Here is a 27,227-nt window from a genome sequence, read left to right as displayed (position 1 = left end):
ATTTGCTGCCCTGTCATCTTTGTTGACAATTCCCTCTTCTAATTAGTCATATCTGTAAAATGTTACATGGAGTTACCACTAAGCAACAAGGAGACAATACAAGCATGTTTTACTGTTTGTAGGTGAACAGATACTCAGTGACCCATCAACACCTTGAAAGTGATGTAACTGATCACTGATTGTAATGCTCATTTATTACTGGCACAGTGATTTGTGGCCTAAAGAGCTTGCAGCAAAGTTTATGCAACAATTCAGTTAATATTATAATAACTGGAATTTCAATTGTGTTGTTGGGGGGGCTGGTGTTAATTAAGCTGAAAATTTATATTTGATGAGGTTTAAACTATAAAATACATGTATCTAAAAAGGGTTACATGTATCCAAAAAGAAAAGACAATTTTTAATCCATTTTAGGACTAGGCAAGCTTAGTCCTGGATCAAATAAAAACTGAAATTTTTCTCAAAAATAGTAAGAGTTCTAAGACTCTGCCTTACTAATTGAAATTAAAGGTTCTGGAGACAGTGTAATGTGGAATTCTTCAAATTGGGATTTGCTAGCAGTGTAAAGACATCTTTTTGAGAATTTAGGTGCCTTCCCCGCATTTAAAAATCCTAACCACTGCAAGAGTTAAGTCTGGACTGCTTTGATGATGATCAGATTGTTCAACATTACCATCACCACAATAAACAAAACTGTTATGTGTTCACAATTTATTTGACAAGAGCCAGCATATATTTACTGCTGCAAAACAACATCTATCCCATTAAAGTCATTTTAATAGTTTTTGAATGCATTCATTCTATAAATCTTCAGGTTAAAGGGCCATCAATGAAGCATGTATCAACTTTTATGTTTGTAGAAATTTTAAGTAGAAAACTTAAATCAACATTGAGTAGTCACAACAATTTTTCTTCTGTTTCTCAAATTTGAGAAACACCCCAAGATTTACATGCCAAATTAATGACAGAACTGTTGTTAGATCTGAGATACCACCTCCTAATCAATTGCCTGTCTATTATTCTTGAACAAAGCTTAGCCTATACGATGGTCATCTACTGACATATCAAATAATCACCTATAGAATAGCCAATAGTTCAGCAAACTCTGGGAGACAGGTAATCTCTAAGAATTTCAGGGGTTGAAAAGATTGACTACTAAGGTTAACATCCTGACCCCAACCCCTCCTGTCTATCCTGCACCAAGCTATTTGAAAAAATATTTTTGAAACCATATCTTTGAAAAGCTAAGAGAAGAAAAATATTTTTTTAAAAAGATTTATTTATTTTGGGCCTCCCTTGGTGGCGCATCGTTTTGAGCGCTGGGCTGCGAAGCTGCCCACAGCCTCTTCAGTGCCAGTTTGATCCCCGGCCACCGGCGAGGGTCCCACATGGCGCGACAGACCTCTCCTGCCGCGCCTGCTGATCCCCTCAGCAGTGTATTTCGTCAGTCTGCCTGTTCTGTTCCCCGACTCTGGTTCTGGTGAATTCTCTCACCCTGACTACCCAGTGCTTGTATAAATAAATAAATCTTAAAAAAAAAAAAAAAAGATTTATTTTTATACAAGAGCTGGGGTACAGGCTAGAGGTGTGGGAAGGTGAGAGGATTCACCATAGACAGAGCAGGGAGCAGAACAGGCAGGCGACGGAAATACTCCTGAGGGGAGCAGCAGGCGAGACAGGAGAGGTCTGCCATGCCATGTGGGAATCTCCCTGGCCGGCCGGCCGGGAATCAAACCTGCACTGCAGAGGCTGCGGAGAGCTTCACAGTGATGCGCTTAATCCGCTGCATCACCAGGGAGGCCCGAGAAAAAAAATTTGAGTATAATACCCTCTGTATTAATTTTTTAATACTAATGAATTTATAAACCCCTTACCGTATCATACAAATCTTTGGAATTCTCGATCAGGTAAATCTGACAAGTGAAGTTTTCAAAGAAAAGCACCCTTTAATTTTATTCCTAAAGGAAAAACATTTACAGACAAATCAATGTGTAAAAACTAAATCACATATATACAAGCCTCATGATTTTCTTTTTCTATGTCCTCATCCACATACATTAATCACAACAAATCATGATGTGAACAGCAGTGGAAAAGTTTAATCATTGGACATATGTACTTCCTTATTTATTTTAGCCTTTTCAATAAAACATAATAAATGCACATTTCTATAAATTTCAATTCTCTCATGCAGAATAGATAAAAACTCTAATTTTGCTATGATTAGGAAAAACTCTTAAGGAGAAAACTGCAAGTATATCATTTATCTATTTTGTGAAGATTACCTTATATGAACCTGGAGGTGTCTTCTTCAGCAACAAACCCGACGTGAAAATGGTAACCAGACCTTAGTATATATTTCAAAATCGGTTATGCCTTGCTTTACATGTAGTGTTTTTGTCATTAGACAAGTTTTCTATCACAAGCACTAAAACTTCAATGGATAGCTCTGCTATCAGAACTTTTGAGCAGTGATAGAGGAAAAAAATGCCACAAGTTTATAGATTGCAGGTATTAATTAGAATTCTGCCCTTTAGGAATGTTCTGATTGCCTGACCTGCTCTTAATCTTAGATATAGAGAAGACTTGAAAGGGGAGTAGGTTGTGGATGGAAAGGGAATGTAACAGAAAAGAAACAAACTGTACTCACCATATTGGATAAAAGTCAAGTTTTGTAGGAAAAAAGCAAACTGTTTTAGGCGGTTGCTGCATATTTTCATCTTTATCCTCTGTCAAATATTTATGGAACTACCTATAAGTAAAGGGACAACATTCCTTCAAATACTAAATAAAAAGTTCAACTTTTTTAAATTTGTCTGCACTCCAAGAATACTAGGGGTAGGGAAATGCAATTTCAACTTATAGTCTTGTTCCAACCAGCTTCTCTAACCACTAATTTCTCCCAAGAGTAAGTGGGAGAAGGAACTGCAAAAATATATGAAATCAAGGTAAAGTATTCTGACAATAAAATGAATTTTCTTGTAAAATCCTAGAAAAATTCTAAAAGGAATCTCTGCAGCATCATTTAAGCAGTTTATATACGTATAGGCCAGGACAAAACTGTGACCTTGGGCATCCCCTGGTGGCTCAGGCGGCTGAGCACGGCGCTGTGAAGCTGTCCGCAGCTTCTGCATGCTGGTTTGATCCCAGCCGGCTGGAGAGGGTCCCACATGGCGTGGCAGACCTCTCCTGTCTCGCCCACTGCGCCTCTCAGCAGTTGTGTTTCGTCAGTTTGCCTGTTCTATTCCCCACTATGTCTCTGGTGAATCCTCTCACCCTCCCACGCATGTGGTCTGTAACCTGGATCTTGTATAAATAAATAAATAAATCTTTAAAAAAAAAAAAAAAAACCCACAAAACTGTGACCTTACAAAAGAGCAACTATTTGGATACACATGCTTTTCTAGTTCTAATTATCTGACTTGTGGGACAATTATTCAATATCTTGATTCAACAAATTGAAATAGTTAAAAAAGTATTTAAATGGCATGGCAGGGCCTCCCCGGTGGCGCAGCAGTTGAGCGCTGGGTTGCGAAGCTGCCCGCAGCCTCTGCAGCGCCGGTTCGATCCCCGGCTGCTCCCTGGCCACCGGAGGAGGGTCCCACATGGCGCGCAGACCTCTCCTGCCGCCCGCTGCTCCCCTCAGCAGTGTACTCCAGTCCTTCTGCCTGCTCTGCTCCCCGCTCTGGCGAATTCTCTCACCCTCCCGCGCTTCTGCTGTACCCAGTGCTTGTATAAATACAAACAAATAAAAAAAAAAAAAATTCAGTCCTTTAAATAAATAAATAAATAAATGGCAGTCTGTCTCCAAGATGGTCCTCAATGATTCCCTACCTCTTGGTATTCATACCCTTCAGAGTCCCAACCTACAGCGTACCAGGAATGGTCTCTGCAGCCAATGTAATAGGATAGAAATGATGCTATGTTACTTTCAAAACTAACCTTAAAAGACAAGCTTTCATCTTGTCCTTTCTCTCTTGGATCATTCCCTCTGGGGAAAGCCAGATGTTATGGTATGAGGACACTCAGGCAGCCTATGGAGAAAAAGTTCACATGGTAAAGAGCTGAAGTCTCCCGCAAATCAATGTCTCCTTCCCCGCCCCACTGTTAAGTGGTTTATTTTAAACTATTAAGTTTTTCATAATTTGTTAAATTGATATAAATAATACAAAAAAAGTCATAATCTGTACTTAAAAGTAAATTGTACAACTTACAGATTAGTAGACAAAAGTGAAATTTTAGGAGAAAGATTCAGAACTGCCTTTATATTTGGTCACCAATAATTTCCAAAACAACAAAAGCTTTCTGAAGCAAAATAAAAAATAAAAAAAGAAAATTTCAGCAAGACTGAATCAGTTCTACACATACAGTTTAGTAGGTCTTTGTATTTTTAATTTTACTGTTATTCTTGATTGCTATTTTTACTACAAATACATTTCATTATATCAGGATAACAAATAAAGGTTCTAGTAGAGTAAGAATCTGACAAAAGGGTAGGTGTATGTAGGGTAAGGTAAAAGGTATCAGGCTTTTCTGCCCTCCCGCCATCAGGATAGATGAGGGAACCCTGTGATCCTGAATGCATGCCTGATAGCGGGCACCTGAAGTGGGTACACCTGAGCTAAGAGACTGCTTTATAAGGGTGGTGCAGCAGAGTACGGTGTGGTGGTAGTGCGGTGTCGAGGGTGGAGGAGTGGAGGAGTGGAGTGTACGGAAGAGTACGGCGACTACAAACAAGGGCGAAAAATATGTGGCTGCTAGAACCGTTCATAAACCTGCCCGGAATGGGTTGGTTGCTTTACAGTGTACCACAAGGAAAATATAAGTTCTGGAAAGCAAAGTTTATTTGCTTTCATAGGAATGATTGTGAGAAAAATAGTTAAACCAAAAACCATGTGCACGTGTGGCATGACGCTTAATTATTCAATAGCCTCCCCTCCCCACCGCAAAATAACTATTCAATAGGCATTAGCTGGCCACCTTCACACACCCCAAGTGACCAATAATTGAGATTCCATACCATAAAACATGAAAGTAGATTTCAGGGGTCTCTCTAGTGGGGCAGGGGTTAAAGTCTCAGCACTATCAAGCTATTGCCAGCCACTGAGGCCCTGAGTTAGATCCCTGGCCAGAGAGCTGACCCAGATGGCAAAGCAGACCTCTCCTATCTTGCGCACCACTCCCCTCAGCATTATATTTCAGTTGCTCCCCGCTCTATCTCTGGCCTAGACCCCAGTTCTTATATGCATAAATAAATAAGTCTTTTTAAAAAAAGTAGACTTCAGGGCCTCCCCGGTGGCGCTGTACTCACCATATTGGAGTAGTTCGATTCCCGGCTGCTCCCCGGCCACCAGAGGAGGGTCCCACATGGCACGCAGACCTCTCCTGCCGCCCGCTGCTCCCCTCAGCAGTGTATGTTGTCAGTCTGCCTGTTTCTGTTCTCCGCTCTGGCTCTGGTGAATTCTCTCACCCTCCCGCGCTTCTGACTGTACCCAGTGCTTGTATAAATAAATAAATAAATAAACCTAAAAAAAAAAAAAAAAAAAAAAGTAGACTTCACTAGTCTTATAAATCCAGTTTTTTATATGGACAATCCTCACTTTCAAACTAACTGCTATAGTTCCAGGAATACATAATATATTTAAAAGAGAAGATATACTACCTACCAAGTATATTTCGAGTAATTATCTTCCAAGAACCAGGAATTTTCCCCAACATCTCTAAGTATGCTTTCCTGAAAAAAGATTTTTAAAAATTATTTTCTGTAACGGTCAAAGCCTTTTGCAGACATCTTTAATACAGCTTACATATCCTCATTTACGTATTAATAATCACAACGGTTCATTATGTGAACAGCAGTGAAAAGGTTTAATCACTGGATATGAAGTTATTGGAGAAAGCAAAGATATAATCAAATGACCAAACCAAGAACCTCAATTTTATCAGAAAAACAAAAACAGCAGTAAGAAAAAAACATGTGAAAGTTATAAACAAATGTAAAGACACATAACTACAACTAAAAAAAAAAAAAAAAAAAAGGTTTCATTTGTAAGGGATTACATACTTTTCTATCCAGTAGAATATTAAAAACACCTTGGGCAGTTATCACTTGTAGTGTAGCTTTGGTAATTTTCATTCTACCAGTCTACAATATTTAAGCAAATCTTTTTCCTAACAATTCTCAGTAAGACATTTGTAATTAATTATTAGAAAAATGCAATTAAAATGAGAACCACATTGTTTAATCTTTCCTAGGACAGCTATAATATCTGGAATCCAATGAAATAGGAAAGGGGAGGGGGAAAGCTCTCTTTTTCTCCTTACACTGAGCCTGAATGACAGCAAGGGAACTTTCAACTCCACCATAAGAAAAAGAAAAACAAGTGTCTGTACCTGGGACTCCTGCCCTAGCGCAAGGCTCTTAGCAGGTTACACCACCTCTGAATCTATTCTAACAGCAGTCCATTAGCTCAGAGATTCACTTTAATATGAGATATCTAGCATTTAAGAGACCCCCCCAGATAGGCAGGGACAATTTAAAGATAACTTTAATGGAAAGGGAAGACATAAAAGTACTTCCCAGGTACTAATCACTTTTATTTTAGATATTATAAAACTGATATGTAGTTTTATATGAACAGTCAATATGATGGAGGCTGAGAATAGAAAATTTAGAATGGAGGCATCACAAGACTAGAAACTAGAGGTGGGGGTAGAAATGATTAGCACAGTTGTTAAACTAGCAAAAGAAATGAAAAATCCTTAAGCTCCAGTGCTGTAGCAAGTCCAGACCAGAGGTGGGGAAATGGAGACTGAGGGCCATTGTAGAAAACCATCAGTCTTACTTACTCATACCTTACAAGTAAATAATTTCACAATAGATAACAATTCCAGGATCTCCCTGGAATTTGCACTATCAAGCTATCTGTAGCCACTGCAGCATGAGTTCGATCCCCGGCCAGGGAGGTGACCCACATGATGCAGCAGACCTCTCCTGACTCGCCTGCTGCTCCCCTCAGCAGTGTATTTCAGTCAATTCGCCTGTTCCGTTCCCCACTCTGTCTCTGGGGAATCCTCTTATCCCCACATCTCTGGCCTGTACCCCAGTTCTTGTATGCATAAATAAATCTTTAAAAAAAAAAATAGGTAACAATTCCACAAAGGAATAACCCCTTCCAAGAATAACACTCTTACTTATCAGTACAATTTCTGCAATGCCCATCGGTGACTATGCAGGTGCCTCTCATTTTCTTTTGCCTTTTCCTGTTCTTTTAAAATGTAACCTTTGGGCCTCCCCCGTGGAGCAGCGGCACAGCCTCCGCAGCACCGGTTTGATCCCCGGGCAAGAGTCCCACATGGCGTGCAGACCTCTCCTGCCGCCCGCTGCTCCCCTCAGCAGTGTATGTTGTCAGTCTGCCTGTTTCTGTTCTCCACTCTGGCTCTGGTGAATTCTCTCACCCTCCCGCACTTCTGGCTGTACCCAGTGCTTGTATAAATAAATAAATCTTTAAAAAAAATAAAAAAATAAAATGTAAACTTTGCCTGCCTGTGTCTGTGCAAATGTCCTCATCTCTGTGGCACTGAAATGGGAGTTCCGGTAAAACTTTTCTCAGAGATAACCTGAAAACATCATTCTCTGAATCCTACACCTCATCAAAACGTCTTATCTTAACCTTCCTCTTCTCCATAAGACCTACATCTTTCAAATCTACAATTTTGTTGAATATAAAATGTTTTTAGAAACAGATATGACATTAAAGCAGAAACACAAGTTAAAAATTTGTGTACCAGGGACTGAGAAGACAAATTCATCTTGGACAATGCCAATGCACTCCAAAGCGCATCCTTTAGCATGTTCAGAACAGACTTTGAGTCCTGAAAAATAAGGAAACCACCACATTACTATTTCTCACCCAGGAGAATGTGGAGAAAGTAGAACCCTCATCCACTGATAAGGGGAATATAAAATGGCATAGCCACTTTGGAAAGAATCTGGTCCTTCAAGAGGTTAAGCATAAGACTTAGCATGCGGCCCAGAAATTATATTCCTATGTGTACAAGTTTGCCCACAAACTGCACATTAATGTTGATGGCAGCATTAATAGCCCCCCCCACAATAAAAAAGAGAAAACAACTCATACTCAACAACTGATGAGTGATACATAAAATGTTGCATATTCATACAACAGTTATTTTTGGCAATAAAAAGAAATGAAGTGCCACAAAAGAGATGAATCTTAAATCACTCGGAAGGATCCCGAGTGAAAGAAGTCAGTGACAAAAAGACAATGTATTAGATTGTGATTCCATTTATATGAGGTAACTAGGAAGGACAAATCTACACAGACAAAAACATTAGTAATTTCCAAGGGCTGGAGATAAGGAACATATAAGCAATAACTGCTAATGAAAATGGGGTTACTTTTGGGGGTGATGAAAATGTTCTAGAATTTATTGTGGTGATGGATGCACAATTCATCATACACTAAAAACCACCAACTTGTACACTTGTAAGTGGTTAAACTGTATAGTATGTCAATAAAACTGTTACCAAAAAAAAGGGCAAACTATTTCCTTAAAGATAATTAACAACTGTTACTTATTTTTTTTAAAGATTTATTTATTTTTATACACGTGCTGGGGTACAGACCAGACAGTGGGGAACAGAACAGGCAGAAGACAGAAATACACTGCTGAGGGGAGCAGCGGGCAAGACAGAAGAGGTCTGTGGCACCATGTGGGATTTTGCTGGCCAGCTGGGATTGAACCAGCACTGTGGAGGCTGTGGACAGCTTCACAGCAGGGGGTTCAACCCGCTGAGCCACCTGGGAGGCCCTGTTACTTATCTTAATTTCATTTCATTCAGATGTTAATTGGCTGAGTACAAGAGAAGGCTTAACCTACCAACTGATAATGATTTAAATCCATTTTACAGGAGGGCAGGGAAAGGAGGGATTGAGGTCAAAATAAAGGGGTTGCAATTGTATGGGGAATATAAAAATAAAATTAAAAAAACCTTTTTAAAAATTAAAAAAAAGTGTTTCAAAATGAGGATCTAAGGAAGGGTCACATTGTAGAGAGTTTTATTATAACTGAACAGAAATTTGGAAAGAAATTAAAGCTAAACTCCAACCCAAAAAAAAAAAAAAAATCCATCTTATAGACAAACAAGCACAACCCCCATGAACTAATTTTCTCTAAAACCCACGGGAAGACACTGTTAAAAAAGATTAAAAAAAGCAAAAACTGCTACTTTCATTCAAATAAGATGTAAGTATATTAGTGACAGTCGGTGTGAATAAATAATACCTTGAGATGCGTCTTGGCCATTATGTGAACAAGGTGAAGGGGAAACTCAAGCAATTTTTCTTGGAAATATTGGCATCATTCTTGAGAGCTAGAGAAAGAAATGAAAGCTACAGATATTTCTATTTATTAGAATGGTCCCCGAACGTTAAGGATGAAGCACTGTTTCTTCTACGAAAACTGAAAACTCACACAGTAATCATAAAGAACAAAGACACGGTTCTAGGATCGTCTCGCATGTGAATGCTACCCGTGGTGCCCACATCCCAACCAAAACCCATTCATTGCCCTCCTTCTCCTGTTCTGTGAAGGTCGTGACATTCCCCGAGGGCCCCAAAGCCCTTCCCTTACTTCCCTCTTCATTCCCCAAGGTCTTGCAGGAAAAGGTTCTCTGAATCGAGACATATCCGATTAGGCTGTCATTCAATCTGCTCTGGAATCACAAACCGACAGGCAACCATACCAACAGCTCTTACAGAATCTACACGACATGCTCTCAATAAATAATTTTGGGCCCGATTTTGTCTTCCACATTTCTAGGGCACCGCGTTTATCCCTCTTCTTCCGATACCTTCCTTCCATCACGTCCTCTGGACAGTTTCAGAGCTCGCAGCTGGATTCGCCTTAACTTTACTTTTGCCTCTTCACTTCGCATTCTCAGACTCCGCTGCATGAGACGCTCGATGGCACCGGATTTAACCCGAGTGGGAGAAAACAGGAGAAAAGCGAGTCCGTTGCAGCAAAACGCTCTAACCACCCTTGACCAGGGAGGGAGGCGGGGCCTAGTGCGCGTCTTAGTGCCTCGACACTTCCTGATTGGCTGCCGCGGGACAACGTGACCTGTGATTGGTCACGGCGCCAAGCGTCGCGCCCTAGGAGAGGATGGGAGGGAGCCCTGCGCTTTAAAAGCCCGCCTTTCCCAACAAATAAAGGTCGTGGTTGCCGAATCAACGGGCGGAGCTAAACTTATCGTGATTCATGCTGTCGCGCGAGCACCGAAAGTGGAGCCCCACGTAACAAGAAGATGACCCGCAGTTGCTCAGCAGTGGGCTGCAGCACCCGGGACACCGTGCTGAGCCGGGAGCGCGGCCTCTCCTTCCATCAGTGCGTGAGCGCAGCCTACGCTAGGTCTCCCTCCCTGCATGGCCAAGTTGGCAGTAGGCCAGGGTGGGGCGGGGCCGGATGTGCGTTGCGCCGTCGACGTGACGTGCGTAACGTGAGGCGGGGAAGCGGAAGTGGAGAACTTGGGGCCTTCGCTGTCGCTGTTTACCTTGAAAGTGCTAATATTTTCTCGTTGGCCTAACTCTTGCTTAATGACGCTTAGGCAGAGGTACTCGAAGGTCCTGCTTCCTGTAGGCGGTTTTACTATTTGAGGAGACGAGTAAGAGGGCAGTTTGGGAGAGACGTTGAAGGCTTGCGCTTCTCTTCAGGGCTGGGCTTGCTCTTTTTTTTTTTTTTTTAATAGAGGCATTTTTTTTTTATTTGTTTGTTTTTGTTTATACATGCACTGGGTACAGTCAGAAGCGCGGGAGGGTGAGAGAATTCACCAGAGTCAGAGCGGGGAGCAGAGCAGGCAGAAAAACCGAAGTACACTGCTGAGGGGAGCAGCGGGCGGCAGGAGAGGTCTGCGCGCCATGTGGGACCCTCCTCCGGTGGCCGGGGAGCAGCCGGGGATCGAACCGGCGCCGCAGAGGCCGCGGGCAGCTTCGCAACCCAGCGCGCAACTGCTGCACCACCGGGGATGCCCTGGGCTTGCTCTTGAGCCCGAGTGTAGATCTCCTTTCACCGCTGCTTCCTAGCTTGCAAGGTGTTGAGTAGTGTTAGCTGAGCTCTGCAAGCCCGGTCTGGTTGGGCTGGATCTGGTCATGGCAGGGAGTGTTCATTTGTCTGGAGTGGGGCAGATTGTCAGACCTAGCTAATATGAACCCACCTTTATGTTCCACATGGCTACAAGTCTTTTGAGTCAGTGTTCTGGGCACAATGTAAGTATAACAGTGGGTGAAACAAATCTTAACAGACAAAAATATGAAATACAGAGCTAAAAGGTTGACTGAGGACTTTTATGAGCTTAAAAATCTTTAATGGACATATATTTGAATTGGATCTTGAATCTTACCTGTATCGGGCAGGTAGGGTGGGAGGAGGATTGCAATTAAATAGAATAGTATAGAAAAATGTGAAAAGAGGGCCTCCCCGGTGGCGCAGCAGTTGAGCGCTGGGTTGCGATGCTGCCCGCAGCCTCTGCATCACCGGTTCTATCCCCGGCTGCTCCCCGGCCACCGGAGGGAGGGTCCCACATGGCGCGCAGACCTCTCCTGCCGCCCGCTGCTCCCCTCAGCAGTGTACTCCGGTCCTTCTGCCTGCTCTGCTCCCCGCTCTGGCGAATTCTCTTACCCTCCTGTGCTTCTGACTGTACCCAGTGCTTGTATAAATAAATAAAAAATAAATCAATTAATTAATTAAAAAAAAGATTTAAAAAAAAGAAAAATGTGAAAAGATAGAAAGTGCAGACACAGGAGTGGGGAAAGTAGCTTGGACACAAATTATTTTTGAATGTCCATTTTGAGTATTAAAACGTCAGATTAGCAACTTTCAACTATGTTTGGTTGGCTTTTCTGTGGTGGTTCTTTTTTTAAATAGGGTTGATACCGCCATCTCAGCTGTTAGAGTTGTATCCTTTCTCCCCTGCCATTTTCCCCCTCAATTGTTCCTGTTTTCTTTCTTTTAAACTACTAATTACTTTGTTAAAGTAATTAGGAAATCCTGAGCATGGTTAATTACTTCCATTTTTAAACACAGACACAAACCCTCAGCCTATCCATTTTCTTTTCATAACCTTCCGTTTCCTTCCATGTATAGCCAGACTCCTCAAAACTGGAGCATACAACTAATTCCCTAAGTCCTCTTAACTTTTCAATCTGCTGTTTCCAGGTTCCTCTCACCAATGCTTTAAAGAAACAGCACCCACAAGGGTCACTGATAATCTTGCCAAATCCAAGCGGCACTTCTTAGCCCTCTTGACTCTTTTTAACTCTTAATCCTAAAGACTACTTGACACTCTCACTTCCCTTGGCTTTGACACACTCTCCCTCTCTGTTTCTCTAATTTACTCAACTTTTGATGCCTTCCGCTTCTGGTGCCTACTTTCTAGGTTCCTTCAATAAGGAAGAACTCACTGAATTCATTTGTTTTTGTTTTATATATTGAGGACCAAAGTAAGATCTTACTGGAAAAAAAGTGGTGCGATTATTAGTTTAGTCTGCTATTGCTCTTCTAGCTTGATTTCTTCCCCATTCATACCATTTTCCAGATACCTGGAAGTCATTTTTCTAAAAATGCACATTTTATTATGGTGGTCCTCTGAGACAGAAATTTAATCACTTGGGCTCTTCAATGACAGTAAGACAGAGTCCAGGCTTCCCTGTGAAGGCTCTCATATACTTCTCTTCCAACCTGAATTACATTCCCTATTTATATTATTGAACATAGAACAAACACTTCTGTGAGCAAATGGGAAGGAATCATCTTGTCCTCATGACACTCAGGAAGTTGTAAGGGCAGCAGGAGAGAATAGAGACAGGAAAAGGAATTTGGGATCACGTTAGACCTAACAAAGTGATATTGATCTGAAGTAAGAACTCACTGAGAAGTTTATACAGAAGGAGAGGATTAATCAATTTGTCATTGCCTGAGGCGTCCATCTTCAAATTTTTTGATTATGGAACTCTCCATACAGAAAGTGGAGTACAGGCCTCCCCAGTGGTGCAGCGGGTTGAGCGCAGTGCTGTGAAGCTGTCCGCAGCCTCTGCAGCACAGGCTCAATTCCTGGCCAGCAAGGGAGATTCCTACATGGCGCGGCAGACCTCTCCTGTCTTGCATGCTGCTCCCCACAGCAGTGCTTTCAGTCTGTGCCTGTTCTGCTCCCCGCTCTGTCTCTGGTGAATCCTCTCACCCTCCCACACCTGTGGCCTGTACCCCAGTTATTGTATAAATAAAAAAAAAATCTTAAAAAAAAAAGTTGAGTACAATTTGATATATGCACAGTAATTTATAAATTACAAGTGGTGTACTAATAGATACAGTTAGCCTAGGGCTCTGCATCTGCAGGTTCAACTAACCCAGAAAAATATGTCCTATATGGTTAGGCCAGTGATAGTTACACCTGAGCAAACCGTGTGCAGACTTTTTTCCTTGTCATCCCTAAATAAAACGGTATAATAACTGTCTATATAGCATTTGCACTATATTAGATATTATGCATAATCTAAAAATAAAGTATACAAGATGTACATGGGGTATATACAAATACCACATTTTATAAAAGGGACTTAAGTATCACAAATATTGGTATAAGTGGGATCCTAGACCCAATCCCTCTGAGGATACAAAGGGACAACTGTTTTATAAAACACAATTTAAAGGATGGGGCAGAAAATTATAAAAATCTGAATTTTTTTTCAAATCTCAATAGATGAGTACAGCCTCCTATGACGACCAGTCACCCTGAAGGATAGATCCAAAGCTTATTAGCATATGAGGTCTTTTGTGATCTGGCTTCTAGTTACCTATCCAGCCCTTCTGTAGTAGGTCCCAGCTATCTCTGTACTCCTAACCCTCTTAAGCCTCCAGATAATATTGTTCAGTGTTTTAACAGCCAGTAAGATGCAAGTGGCTATTTTTTTTTTTTAAGATTTATTTATTTATTTATACGCGCACTGGGTACAGTCAGAAGCGCAGGAGGGTGAGAGAATTCACCAGAGCCAGAGCGGGGAGCAGAGCAGGCAGAAGGACCGAAGTACACTGCTGAGGGGAGCAGCGGGCGGCAGGAGAGGTCCGCGCGCCATGTGGGACCCTCCTCCGGTGGCCGGGGAGCAGCCGGGGATCGAACCGGCGCTGCAGAGGCTGAGGGCAGCTTCGCAACCTGGCGCTCAACCGCTGCACCACCGGGGAGGCCCAGTGGCTATTTTTTTTAAAGATTTATTTATTTATGCATACAAGAGCTGGGGTACAGGTCATATGTGTGTAGGGGGCGAGAGGATTCACCAGGGACAGATCGGGGAACAGAACAGTCAGATCTACCAAAATACATTGCTGAGGGGAGTAGCAGGCGAGTCAGGAGAGGTCTGCTACACCATGTAGGTTGCTCCCTGGCTGGCCGGGGATCAAACTCGTTATGCATTGACTGCGGACAGCTTCATAGGTTGCGTCTTAATCCCTTGTGCCACCAGGGAGGCCCAAGTGGCTATTTTTTATCTCTGTACTTTTGCATGTGCCTTGAGTGGCATCACATACCCCTGTTGACACTTCAGTTCTAGCTTTAATTATATCTATTAAACTTTCTCCCAGCATCCCCCAGTACAATCACCAGAGTTTTAAAAGAGTTGCAAGGACGTAAACAGGGAGCTCTGGTGAAAAACATGGAATAAAATGACTCAAAGATGTGGAAACTATTATTACAACAATATTGGTGTTCTGTCAAATGCATAAAAATGGTTAAATGCGAAATGGGACTAGCATGTTAAAAATTAAAGTGATCCATTGATTAATTTACTTTTGGTTGGTGTAAAAAGACTAAGAAACTTATTAAAGCTATGTATATATGTGTATATATATATACATTAAATATGTATTTATTTATATGTTATATATATAGGTATTATGTATATATAAACAGTCTGGAAGGGATTTTGCCTGAATTGTTGTAATGAGTTCTATTTTTAAACTTTTATGAAACATTTAAAACACACAGAAAATAATATGTAACAAACAGCTATGTACCCAGCACTAGGATTAAGCAAATGTTAACATTTTGCCTTGTTTCAGATTTCTGTTCTTTTAGAAGAGAAGTTACAGGTATAGTTAAAGGCCTACCCCTTAGCGTTAATCACTGTAGGAGCGATTTTATTAGACCACTTTTCTGGAAAATATTTGATGTGCAGGAAGCAGAAGGTAAATTCCTGTCAGTTGTTTAACAATGGCATAGTTAACAGGAGAAGGAAAATGGATTCTTTATGATAGCATAAATTAATTCATTATTGGGGTGATAATCGATTTGGGATTTTTCTTCCGCCACAGGTAGCTTTAGACTGGGGAAACGTGAGTTATGATTTCACTTATCTGCTGGTACCTATTCTTGTCATCATTCCCTAAAAAAAAAAAAAAAACAGTATAACAACTATCTATATAGCATTTGCATTGTATTAGGTGCTAGACATAATCTAGAGATAATGTCAAGTATACGAGAAGATATACATGTTATATGCAAATGCCACATTCTAATGGTTATGGTTTCATCTTCTGTAAAAAGATAAAAACCTCCCTTGTAGAGGTTTGTAAGACTAAAACTAAATCTTTCAAACATATATGTTGTACAAGGTAAGTGTTTTAAAAGTAGTGTCAATTATTATTACCATTTTAAATTTTGTCCAGAAATCAAATTAGTGAGACTAATTATAATTATTTTCAAGTCATTTTATGCATAGAAAATATTTAAGGGCCTTCCTGGTGACAGAGCTATCAAGCTATTGCCAGGCACTGCAGCATGATTTCGATCCCTGGCTAGGGAGCTAACCCACATGGCGCAGTAGACCTCTCCTGTCTTGCCTGCTGTTCCCCTCAGCAGTGTATTTCAGTCAATCTGCCTGTTCTGCTCCCCACTCTGTCTCTGATGAATCTTCTCACTCCCCGCACCTCTGTCATACACCCCAGCTCTTGTATGCATAAATAAAAATAAAAATCTTAATAAAAAAGAAAATATTTATTTAAAACTGGGATGAACCAAGAAAGTTTTTTGGGACTGGCTTACGGTAACTATTTCAGGGCTCCCGGTCGCCCAGGTCACCCCATGGGCTAAGGGGATTCATAGATATACTTATGAGACATGCTAGTTAGGAAGTTTGCCTTAGAGGATCAGGCTAGTAATGTAACTTGATAGACTAGCCAACTTTTGGTGTCTCTGCATGGTTAGAGACTATAGATAATTGGTGGAAAAGAGTAACAAACCTGTGCTTTTAGCTAAGGAGGAGCCCAGTAAAAAGTTATTTGTCTTCCATTTTTGATAAGACAATTCCTGTACATTCTTTCTTGATCAGGTAGCACCATCATATTTCTGGAACAACAACAAAAAAAGAAAGTCCTGGAAGTGGATTAAGTTGTTCCTAAGCAAAAACAGACTTTGGATAGTATTTTACAGGTTACACAGTGCTTTTGAATGCATTTGTATCGTCATGTGCTCTTATTACAGCCCTGTGATGAGGCTCAAAGATTTAGAGATGTATCTGATATCATCTGGCTGAATAAAGATATTGGTAATTGATGCTCAAATATAGGTTTTGCAATTTAGCCTTTTTTCCCCAAGGTGATTGAGAGAGTATCTCAGTCTTTTTTTTTTTTTTTTTTATGATTTTTTTTTTTTATAGAGGCATGTTTTCTTTCTTTCTTTCTTTCTTTCTTTCTTTCTTTCTTTCTTTCTTTCTTTCTTTCTTTTCTTTCTTTTCTTTCTTTTCTTTCTTTTCTTTCTTTTCTTTCTTTTCTTTCTTTTCTTTCTTTTCTTTTCTTTCTTTCTTTCGTTTATACATGCACTGGGTACAGTCAGAAGCGCGGGAGGGTGAGAGAATTCACCAGAGCCAGAGCGGGGAGCAGAGCAGGCAGAAGGACAGAAGTACACTGCTGAGGGGAGCAGCGGGCGGCAGGAGAGGTCTGCGCGCCATGTGGGATTCTCCTCCGGTGGCCGGGGAGCAGCCAGGGATCGAACCGGCGCCACAGAGGCTGCGGGCAGCTTCGCAACCCAGCGCTCAACCGCTGCGCCACCGGGGAGGCCCGTATCTCAGTCTTGTTTTAGTATACTGCTGTATTGTTTCTGTAACAGTTGAGAAAATGAAAATTTACATCAGTTTCAGTTCCTACCAAATGAGGTGCTTCAAAGTCTAAGTTTAAAAAAGTCTGAATTAAAAACATACAAAAGTCATACAGCTACCTATAGATCTGTCTCCAAGATGAATGAGAGGACAAAGAACAAGTAGTTTGTGCTTTTATTTATTTTTAAAAGATTATTAATTTATGCATACAAGAACTGGGGTGTAAGCCAGAGGTACAGGGGGTAAAAGGATTTACCAGAAAGAGTGGGAGCAGAACAGGTAGGTCAACTGAAATACACTGCTGAGGGGAGCAGCGGGCCAGACAGTAGAGGTCTGCTGCACCATGTGGGTAGCTCCCTAGCCAGCAGGCCAGGGATCGAACTCATGTTGCAGTGCTTAGCTATAGCTTGATAGCTCTGTCTAACCCCTGTGCCACCAGGGAAGCCCAGTTTTGTGATTTTAATTGCATTAGTATCTCGAGTTTTTTTTCTTTACCCACTTGTAAACATAATAATTGGGCTGAGATTGGAAAAACAGAAATGCAAGATAATTTTATACACAAGGCTAGTAAAAAGTGCTTTTCAGAAAGTAAAATAGGAAAATTAAATATAGGAATGTACTTGTTTGCTAATGCTGAGTAAGAAATTTCCTCACATTCAGTGGAAACATTATCTCACATAAGTTGTGAGGTTCAAGTATTCAGGAATGGATTATTGACTATAAAGATTGAAGTAACATGTTAGCCAAGATTGCAATCACCTGAAGACTTGACAAAGTTGAAGGTTCTGCTTTCAAAAAGACTCACTCAAAAGGCCTTTGGCTGCTGGCTGCAGTTTCTTGCTAAATGGCCCTTATCTATAGGGCTGCTTATGACATGGCAGGTAACTTCCCCCAGAGCAAACCACTCCACAGAGAGAGCCTAGGTGCCTTTTATGATCTAGTCTCATTGCCACTTCCACTTCTGCTTTTAATTTTTCAGCTTATACTCAAGGGGAGAGAAATTAGACTCTTGAAAAGAATACCAACCTTTGGACATTGTTTAAAATTGCCACAGGAAAGGAAAAGACACAATAAATTTGAGCAGATTCTTTTAATTATAGCTAGTGAAGAGAGAATGTGGTAGGATATTTAATAGCATAGGATATTTAATTTGCCTCCATACAAATTGAAACAAATGAGGGCCTCCCTGGTGGCGCAAGGGATTAAGACGCAACCTATGAAGCTTACCGCAGCCATTGCAGCACGAGTTCAATCCCTGGCCAGGGAGGTGACCCACATGATGCAGCAGACCTCTCCTGACTCGCCCGCTGCTCCCCTCAGCAGTGTATTTCAGTCAATTCACCTGTTCGGTTCCCCACTCTGTCTCTGGTGAATCCTCTCACCCCTCGCACCTCTGCCCTGTACCCCTGTTCTTGTATGCATAAATAAATAAATCTTAAAAAAAAAACAAATTGAAACAAATGAGATTGGTTAGATATTAAACTTCTGGATTAAAAAAAATCAAAGACCTTTGAAAAATGAAATTGGATTAAGTAAACTAAACTTTAAGTGGTTTTAATATTTATATTACCATTTTATTTTCATGTTAATGAAATTTTAATATGATTGCTGTAGATTTCCAACTGATACCATACAGCGCTCAAAATGGATCAGGGCTGTTAATCGTGTGGACCCCAGAAGCAAAAAGATTTGGATCCCAGGACCAGGTGCTATACTGTGTTCCAAACATTTTCAAGAAAGTGACTTTGAGTCATATGGTATAAGAAGAAAGCTGAAAAAAGGAGCTGTGCCTTCTGTTTCTCTCTACAAGGTACTTAAATCTAGGTGTAAACCAAACTAAATTTTGCAGAGACTTTAAAAATCAAGGAAGCTCACATTATACGTAGAATTTACAGAGATGAAAAAAACCCACCTAGTTTGAAAATCAGTAGTCCAGTACTAGATTTGCTTAGAAAATCAGTTTTGCTTTTAAATCTATATGCAATACTAGTAATTCTGCTTTGGAGTTGTTGTTTTGTTTTGTTTTCAAAAATACACTGTTTAAATGCCTATCATATGTCTAGACAAACTTAAAGGTTACTAAACTGATCACAAAAATCAATTAGTGGGTATAAATAGCCTTAGAATTCAGGCCATATTTTAAGTGATAGTTTTCATAATAGTTTGAAATTATTAAACCCTTATTTGACTCCTCCCAATGTTTGTATTGATAAAAAATCTACCAAGTTATCACCATTGATATAGAAAGAGGTATGTGAAAAAATAGAAGAGTTTCATGAGTCAGTCACCAGTATTGGTGTTATATTGTCTCTTGTTAATATTTTATCCTTTTACCCCTTAGCCATCTCTTGTGCAGGGCTAAGGAGTCCCTGTCTGCATAGTCAGCAGTAGTCTTCTCGCTGTTGTCTTGATACTGCCCTTACCTTCCTCTTACTCATTGGGGTCTCCTTTAGGTACTGTTTTATCTCATTCCTGTATTTAGAAGAATATACTGATGTAAAATCAAAACTCAATGCAAAATCTAAACTCATGATTTTCAAGAGTTTCCTGTTAATTGATTTGTGCATTTTGAATAGGCCTGAGTTCCCTTTTCAAATCACATATACTTTCCCCACAGTATATGTGATAAATTATCTTGCTTTCATGCATTTGTGTAAAATCAATAACAGTTACTGTTGAGAGCAACAATGATCCAGGCATTGTACTAGGAGGTTGACAAAAGTTATTGTATCCCCTAAACAACTCTATATTTACTCCCATTTTACCAAGGAGATAAGAAATTGTAGAGGATAGGGCCTCCCCTGGTGGTGCAGGCGGTTGAGCGCAGCGCTGTGAAGCTGTCCACAGCAGCCTTTGCAGTGCCGGTTCCATCCCAGCCGACAGGTGAGGGTCCCACATGGCACAGCAGACCTCTCCTGTCTCACCTGCTGCTCCCCTCAGCAGTGTATTTCATCAGTCTGCCTGTTCTGTTCCCTGCTCTGTTTCTGGTGAATCCTCTCACCCTCCCCTGCATCTGGCCTGTACCCTGGTTCTTGTATAAATAAATAAATCTTTTTTTAAAAAAAAAGGAGAGAAAGAAAAAAAGAAATTATAGAGGATACATGACAGCTAGCAAGTGAGTGAACCTCAGTTCAAGCCCAGATTAGTCTTAATTTGAAAATCCATGGCCTCTCCACTATACCTGCCTTTTTTTTCCCCCACAAAAAAACTTCCCCGTCTCTCCATTAAGCCATGTTATTGCTCCTCAAAAAAACCATTCAAAATTCACTTCCACAAAGCCTTCCTAGATCACCACCACTTTACTCTAGTTCCTTGAATCATTTGGAAACTTTCAGCATCATGTTACTATTAATATTTCTGTATAGACAGGGGAAAAACTGTCTGCATTGCCCTACAGACTATATGTTTGGGAAAAGATTACGACCTTTTCTTTCATAGCTGTCCACAGCAGTCAGGTGAGTGCTCTGCATTTGGTGGTGTTTTTATAGATTACCTTCTGTGTGTGATTTCTAAAATAACTCTAATTTTATATTTCTCTCATAGGTTATTCAAGGTGTACACCTTAAAGGTAAAGCAAGACAGAAAATCCTACAACAGCCACTCCCTGATAACTCTCAAGAGGTTGCTGCTGAGGACCATAACTACAGTTTAAAGAGACCTTTGACAATAGGTACAGAGAAACTGGCTGAGGTGCAACAGATGCTACAGGTGTCCAAAAAAAGACTTGTTTCCGTAAAAAACTACAGGATGATCAAGAAGAGAAAGGATTTACGATTAATTGACACACTTGTAGAAGAGAAGCTACTTTCTGAAGAAACAGAGTGCCTGCTACGAGCTCAATTTTCAGGTATATTCCTAAATGACCTATAATTTTTACAACATAGTTTTAAATTTTTCCGAAAAATCATTAAAATTTACTTTGCTGTTGCCTCTGAAAATATGCTTTGAGAAATGAAAAGGCTCAGTAGTGTATGCTAAGAGATATGAAAAGTAATCTCCAAAATCCTATTATAGTCTTCCAATTTTAAAAGTAGTATGTTTATTTTAGAAAAAGCAAATAAATATTAATATATGATTAAAAATAACACATAATTGTATTACCAAAGATGAGATCACAAAAAATCAACTAGTGGATATTCATAGCATTAGAATTCAGGTTATTGTTTAAGTATGTGACCGTTTTCATAATACTTTGAAATTATCTAGCCTTTTTTTGATTCCTCCCAATAATGTTGGTCTTGATACACAATACTGTACTTTTTACTTTATAATAGCACTCTGCTGTGTTACTGCAAATTCTTTATAAATTCTTTATTAACTGCTTCATAATTTATCACTAAAGTCTTTTTGCAATGGAGTTGAATTATATAATTTGCAAAATTCCTTGAACCTGAAAATTGTTTGGGTCTCAAAATTTTTTCTAAAATATTCTGTAGAGTATTTATGTGTATGCATATGTGTATCTATATACTAAAAGACTACCTAGTTGTCTTTGTGAATCAGGATATTTGAAGAAAGAGGGGCAAAATAAGAATTTTCAACTTATTCTTTGATGAAAGCAGCAGAGATTTGGATTTACATCCTGGTTTTTAAAAAAGAGGCACATTCTGTTTTTAAAAACAAGTAGTTATTTCTGAAGGTGGAGAATATTGTGTGTTTTTCTTAGAAGGGAATAGAGGTAATACATAATGGTCTCTACCGAGAAGAAAAGATTTTGTTTTTGCTCTCAGTGGTAGACAAAATTGTATGTTCAAACTAAATAGTACCCAGTCCCAGGAATGGTACTCAAGTCTAATTTTCACCCTCAGAATAGTGGCAGCCAGAGAATAAAATAAAACAAAGAGATAGCCTCATGATCCAGTGACTTAATTTTATCTAGTAATTTCATTTTCATCCATGTTCCCTCTACAAATCTCTGCTTACTCAGGCTGCCAATGAATAGTAAGATGTAATGATTCAATTTGAAACTTCTTTCTTCTCTCTTTCTCTGGAAAGAGAAAAGTGAAATGATCTGATGAACAGGAGAAATCTATCATGAGGCCCTAAGAATAGTTATTAGCCTCTATACCAACTGAGTGAAAATGTGATTGTATTATATTTGAATTTTGATGTGTGGTGCATTCTATGTCCAAATGTTATGACCTGTACCTAAAAATGCTACTCTGTACATTTTTCATCACAAACAGTAAAATTATTTTAACAGATTTTAAGTGGGAGTTGTATAACTGGAGAGAGACTGCTGACTACTCCACAGAAATGAAACAGTTTGCATGCACTCTCTACTTGTGCAGTAGCAAAGTCTATGATTATGTAAGAAAGATTCTTAAACTGCCTCACTCTTCCATCCTCAGAACGTAAGTGAATTACTTTTTAGATGTTAAATAAAATAAATATTTTGTTCTTTTATTGCATTTTATACATTAAGGCTATTAGTATTTCATGTTCCTACTTATATTCCACTGTCTTTTTAAAAACTTCTGGGTGGTATTTGTTTATCGTGATTATAGTGACATTTTCACCAACAGAATAAAGACAGCCTAATAAATGTTTTGCATCTTCCAGGTGGTAGAGACACTCTGGGTGATAAAATTTGAAACTTGAAATATTGGAATTTCTAATATATTTCAGTAGTTTTAATACCTGACTATCCTAGAAAATCTAGACGAATTCTAGCTTGAGGTCATTGGTTTTAGGTAAAACATGCAAATCTACATTATTCATTGGTAAGTAATTTTTTAGAATTTATGGTCAAAGTATATAGATGTAATTCTCTTAGTGTGAAACAAATAATAGCATTTTTATATAATACCTTATGAATTTAATACTGTTTTTATAACTAGTTTTACAGATTTATTTTTACTTTTTTTTTAATCTACGTAACTTAAACAACAGAAGTTTATTTTCTACATTTCAGAAGGCTGGAAGGCCAAAATGAATGTCCTGAAATAGGGAAGTATATTAAAACCTCAGTTAAATAAAGGCCATTATCCAGGAAGAAATCTTGGCAGCCTAAAATATATCCCAAAAATCAAAAATTTAAGCCACCCCCCCAAAAAAATAAAAAATTTGAGTTACAAAAATAAACTTGAGTTGGGCCTCCCCGGTGGCGCAGCGGTTGAGCGCTGGGTTGCGAAGCTGCCCGCGGCCTCTGCGGCGCCAGTTCGATCCCCGGCTGCTCCCCGGCCACCAGAGGAGGGTCCCACATGGTGCACAGACCTCTCCTGCCGCCCGCTGCTCCCCTCAGCAGTGTACTTCGGTCCTTCTGCCTGCTCTGCTCCCCACTCTGGCTCTGGTGAATTCTCTCACCCTCCGGCGCTTCTGACTGTACCCAGTGCATGTATAAACAAAACAAACAAATAAATAAATAAAAAACATGCCTCTATAAAAAAAAATAAAAATAAAAAAAAATAAACTTGAGTTAAGGTGAACATCTCAGTCTCTGCTGCACCTCCCCACCTCAAAATTCATTTAATCTTATTTTAGACAAATTATTACACTTGGTTGTTTCTCTGATCCATAAAAAATTAGAAAGTGAATTAGAATCAAATGAAGAGAATCCTGAGTAGGAGAGAATAATCAGAAGCCTCGGAAGGTCAGGAATACTGGAAAAGAAAAAAACTACTCCCAAGGAAGTGGTATAGCATTTTATAGTGGCAAAGAGATGCAGACACCTTAAGTGACCCTACAGGGCATATTTTGAGGCTGTAAGGAGCACTAAGTAAAAGCATAAATGGGCATCGGGAATGCAAGGTTTCACATTTTTACCTAACTAGCAGCACAATTTTGGCCAAGTGACCTAAGCTCTCCCACTATCTAGTTTCCTGCATCTATAAAATGAGCTGGATGTACTGCATGTTCTTAGTTTCCTTCTCCTTTAACAATTTTCTTTTTCAGTGGATTCACAGGAAAGACTGCCTTATCTAAATTAATCAAAATTACAAACATCAATTAGAACAAACTGGGTAATTGATTTGTATACTTTTTATAGAGAGAAATGAGAAACTGAAATTTATCTTGTGGTATGTTAAACTACTATCTGTGGTATGTTTAAGATGTGGCATCTTAAACTACTATTCTGTTCTAAGACTATTATTCTTTCATGGTAAAAATATGAATATATGCTTGAAAATATATGTAGAATTTGGCTACTTACAGTTGGCTATATTTTTATAGGGATTTTAAGCTTCTTTAAGTGCCATTTAAAGCTTTTTATTTCTTCATTTGGGTTTTACAGTTTCCTTTTTTTTCCCAGATGGTTATCCAAATGCAAACCCAGTCCAGGTTTCAATAGCAACGTTTTTTCCTTTCTTCAACAAAGAGTAGAGAATGGAGACCAGCAATATCAATATTGTTCACTGATAATAAAAGGAGTATCTCTCAAGCAACAACTTCAGTGGGACCCCAGCAGTCACCATTTGCAAGGCTTTATGGACTTTGGCCTTGGCAAACTTGATGCTGATGAAATGCCCCTTGCCTCAGAAACTATTTTGTTAATGGCAGTGGGTATTTCTGGTCACTGGAGAACACCTCTTGGTTATTTTTTTGTAAACAGGGAATCTGGATATTTGCAAGCTCAACTGCTTCGTCTGACCATTGGCAAACTGAGTGACATAGGGATCACAGTTCTGGCCGTTACATCTGATGCAACAGCTCACAGTGTTCAGATGGCAAAAGCACTGGGGATACATATTGATGGAGACAACATGAAGTACACATTTCAGCATCCTTCATCTTCTAGTCAGCAGATTGCATATTTCTTTGATTCTTGCCACTTGCTTAGATTAATAAGAAATGCATTTCAGGATTTTCAAAGCATTCAGTTTATTAATGGCACAGCACATTGGCAGCACCTTGTGGACTTAGTAGCTCTTGAGGAACAGGAATTATCAAATATGGAAAAAATCCCAGGAAAACTTGCAAATTTGAAAAACCATGTACTGAAAGTGAATTGTGCTGCCCAACTCTTCAGTGAGAGCGTGGCCAGTGCATTAGAATGTTTGCTCTCCTTAGGCCTCCCTCCTTTTCAAAACTGTATTGGTACCATTCATTTTTTACGCTTAATTAACAATCTGTTTGACATTTTTAATAGTAGGAACTGTTATGGAAAGGGACTTAGAGGACCTCTGTTGCCTGAAACTTATAGTAAAATTAACCATGTGCTAATTGAAGCCAAGACTGTTTTTGTTACATTGTCTGACACTAGCAATAATCAAATAATTAAAGGAAAGCGAAAACTAGGATTCCTGGGATTTTTGCTTAATGCTGAGAGCTTAAAGTGGCTCTACCACAATTATGTTTTCCCAAAAGTCATGCCTTTTCCGTATCTTCTGACTTATAAATTGAGTCAAGATCATCTAGAATTATTTCTAAAAATGGTATTGGTAACCAGTTCTAACCCTACTTGCATGGCATTCCAGAAAGCTTACCATAATTCAGAGACCAGATACAGACTGCAAGATGAAGCTTTTCTGCGTGAAGTAAGCATCCTTGACATTTCAATTGCTCGAAGGACAGACTTGGCCCTTTGGACAGTTCAGAGTCAGTATGGCATCAATGTTATAAAGACTCTTTTTCACAAAGAGGATATTTGCCTAGACTGGTCTAATGGTTTGCTAAGTGAGGCACTACTAGACCTCTCAGATCACAAGCGAAATCTCACCCGTTGTGCTGCTTATATTGCAGATAGACTATCAACTCTTGTACACTGTGAAGACTGCATCAGTGCACTGTATGCATCAGATCTCAAAGCCTCTAAAATTGGGTCATTGATATGTGTTAAAAAGAAGAATGGTTTGCATTTCCCCTCCAAAAGTCTATGTCAAGTAATAAATATTTGTGAGCAGGTTATGAGAACCCATTCAAAAATGGCAGATTTTGAACTACTTCCTAAAAGGGAAGAATTATATCTTCAACAGAAAATATTATGTGAACTTTCTGGGCATATGTATCTATTTGTAGATTTAGATGAGCATCTCTTTGATGGAGAAGTATGTGCCATCAATCACTTTGTAAAGTTACTAAAGGATATTATAATCTGTTTCTTACAGATCAGAGCTAAAGGTGTATCTCAGTACCCTTTAAGACAGTACTCAGAAAGAAATGAAATAAAAACTTTGTCAAGGAAACACTGGTCATCTTTACAAGATTACAAATGTTCAAGTTTTGCTAATACCAATAAATTCAAACATCTGCTAAGGAATGATGGCTATCCATTCATATGAGGGACCTAAATATATTAATTTTTAATTAAAAATAATTGGTCAACATTTAACATCCAACTTTTACCGTATTTTATTAATTGACCACTCTGCACAATAGACAAATTAGCAGTTCTGATGTACTATAATTTCTAATTATGCATATCAAAAACTCTGCTCAAACTTTGGTATGTCTTATACCATTTCAGAAACACCCAAGATGTAGGAAGCCATAAGTCAGTAGTAGAAACAGACTGACCAGTGGCTTTTGTCTTTGATTTACTAACATAATGCTGAGTAATCTAACTGGACATATTTGTAACTTGTTCAGTCTACTTTTAAACAACAGAATATGACAACTGGAGTCACCAAAATACTGACACCTTTTATAGACTACATCCCTAAAAGAGTTTTGATTCAGTATTTGACAGATTACTTATAAATCTTGAATATAATTTTTATGAAAATTAAGTGCTATTTGAAAATCAGGTTAAAGCAAAATATCAAATGCCACAAAAATCCCCTTCCCAGTGTACCTTAAAATAGAAATGTTGGGCCTCCCTGGTGGCGCAGCCGGTTGAGCTCAGCGCTGTGAATCTGTCCACAGTCTCTGCAGTGCGGGTTCAATCCCAGCCAGCGGCGGAGCTACCCACATGGGGCAGCAACCCTCTCCTGCCTTGCCCGCTGCTCCCCTCAGCAGTTTATTTCAGTCAGTCTGCCCGTTCTGTTCCCTGCTCTGTCTCTGGTGAATCCTCTCACCCTCCCGCACACCTGGCCTGCACCCCGGTTCTTAAATGCATAAATAAATCTTAAAAAAAAAAGAAATGTTTATGCTTTATTAGGTGAAGGTAAACATGTGAGCCATGAA

The 27,227-nt window shown here is 39.5% G+C and overlaps 1 protein-coding gene across 1 annotated transcript; it reads left to right on the top strand.

Annotated features, from left to right (window-relative positions):
* Window positions 1–10,330: 10,330 nt before the first annotated feature.
* On the top strand, window positions 10,331–26,383 carry THAP9 (THAP domain containing 9; the record flags this gene model as incomplete). Its single annotated transcript, XM_084232970.1, has 6 exons — window positions 10,331–10,599; window positions 18,777–18,972; window positions 20,528–20,617; window positions 20,706–21,009; window positions 22,366–22,516; window positions 24,415–26,383. The coding sequence occupies 6 exons, from the start codon at window positions 10,331–10,333 to the stop codon at window positions 26,381–26,383; spliced, it is 2,979 nt and encodes a 992-aa protein (XP_084089096.1).
* Window positions 26,384–27,227: the final 844 nt, after the last annotated feature.

The sequence above is a fragment of the Talpa europaea genome, assembly GCF_964194135.1.
Source record: "Talpa europaea genome assembly, chromosome: 5".
NCBI lineage: Eukaryota > Metazoa > Chordata > Mammalia > Eulipotyphla > Talpidae > Talpa > Talpa europaea.
This window is presented reverse-complemented; position numbering and strand designations above follow the sequence as displayed.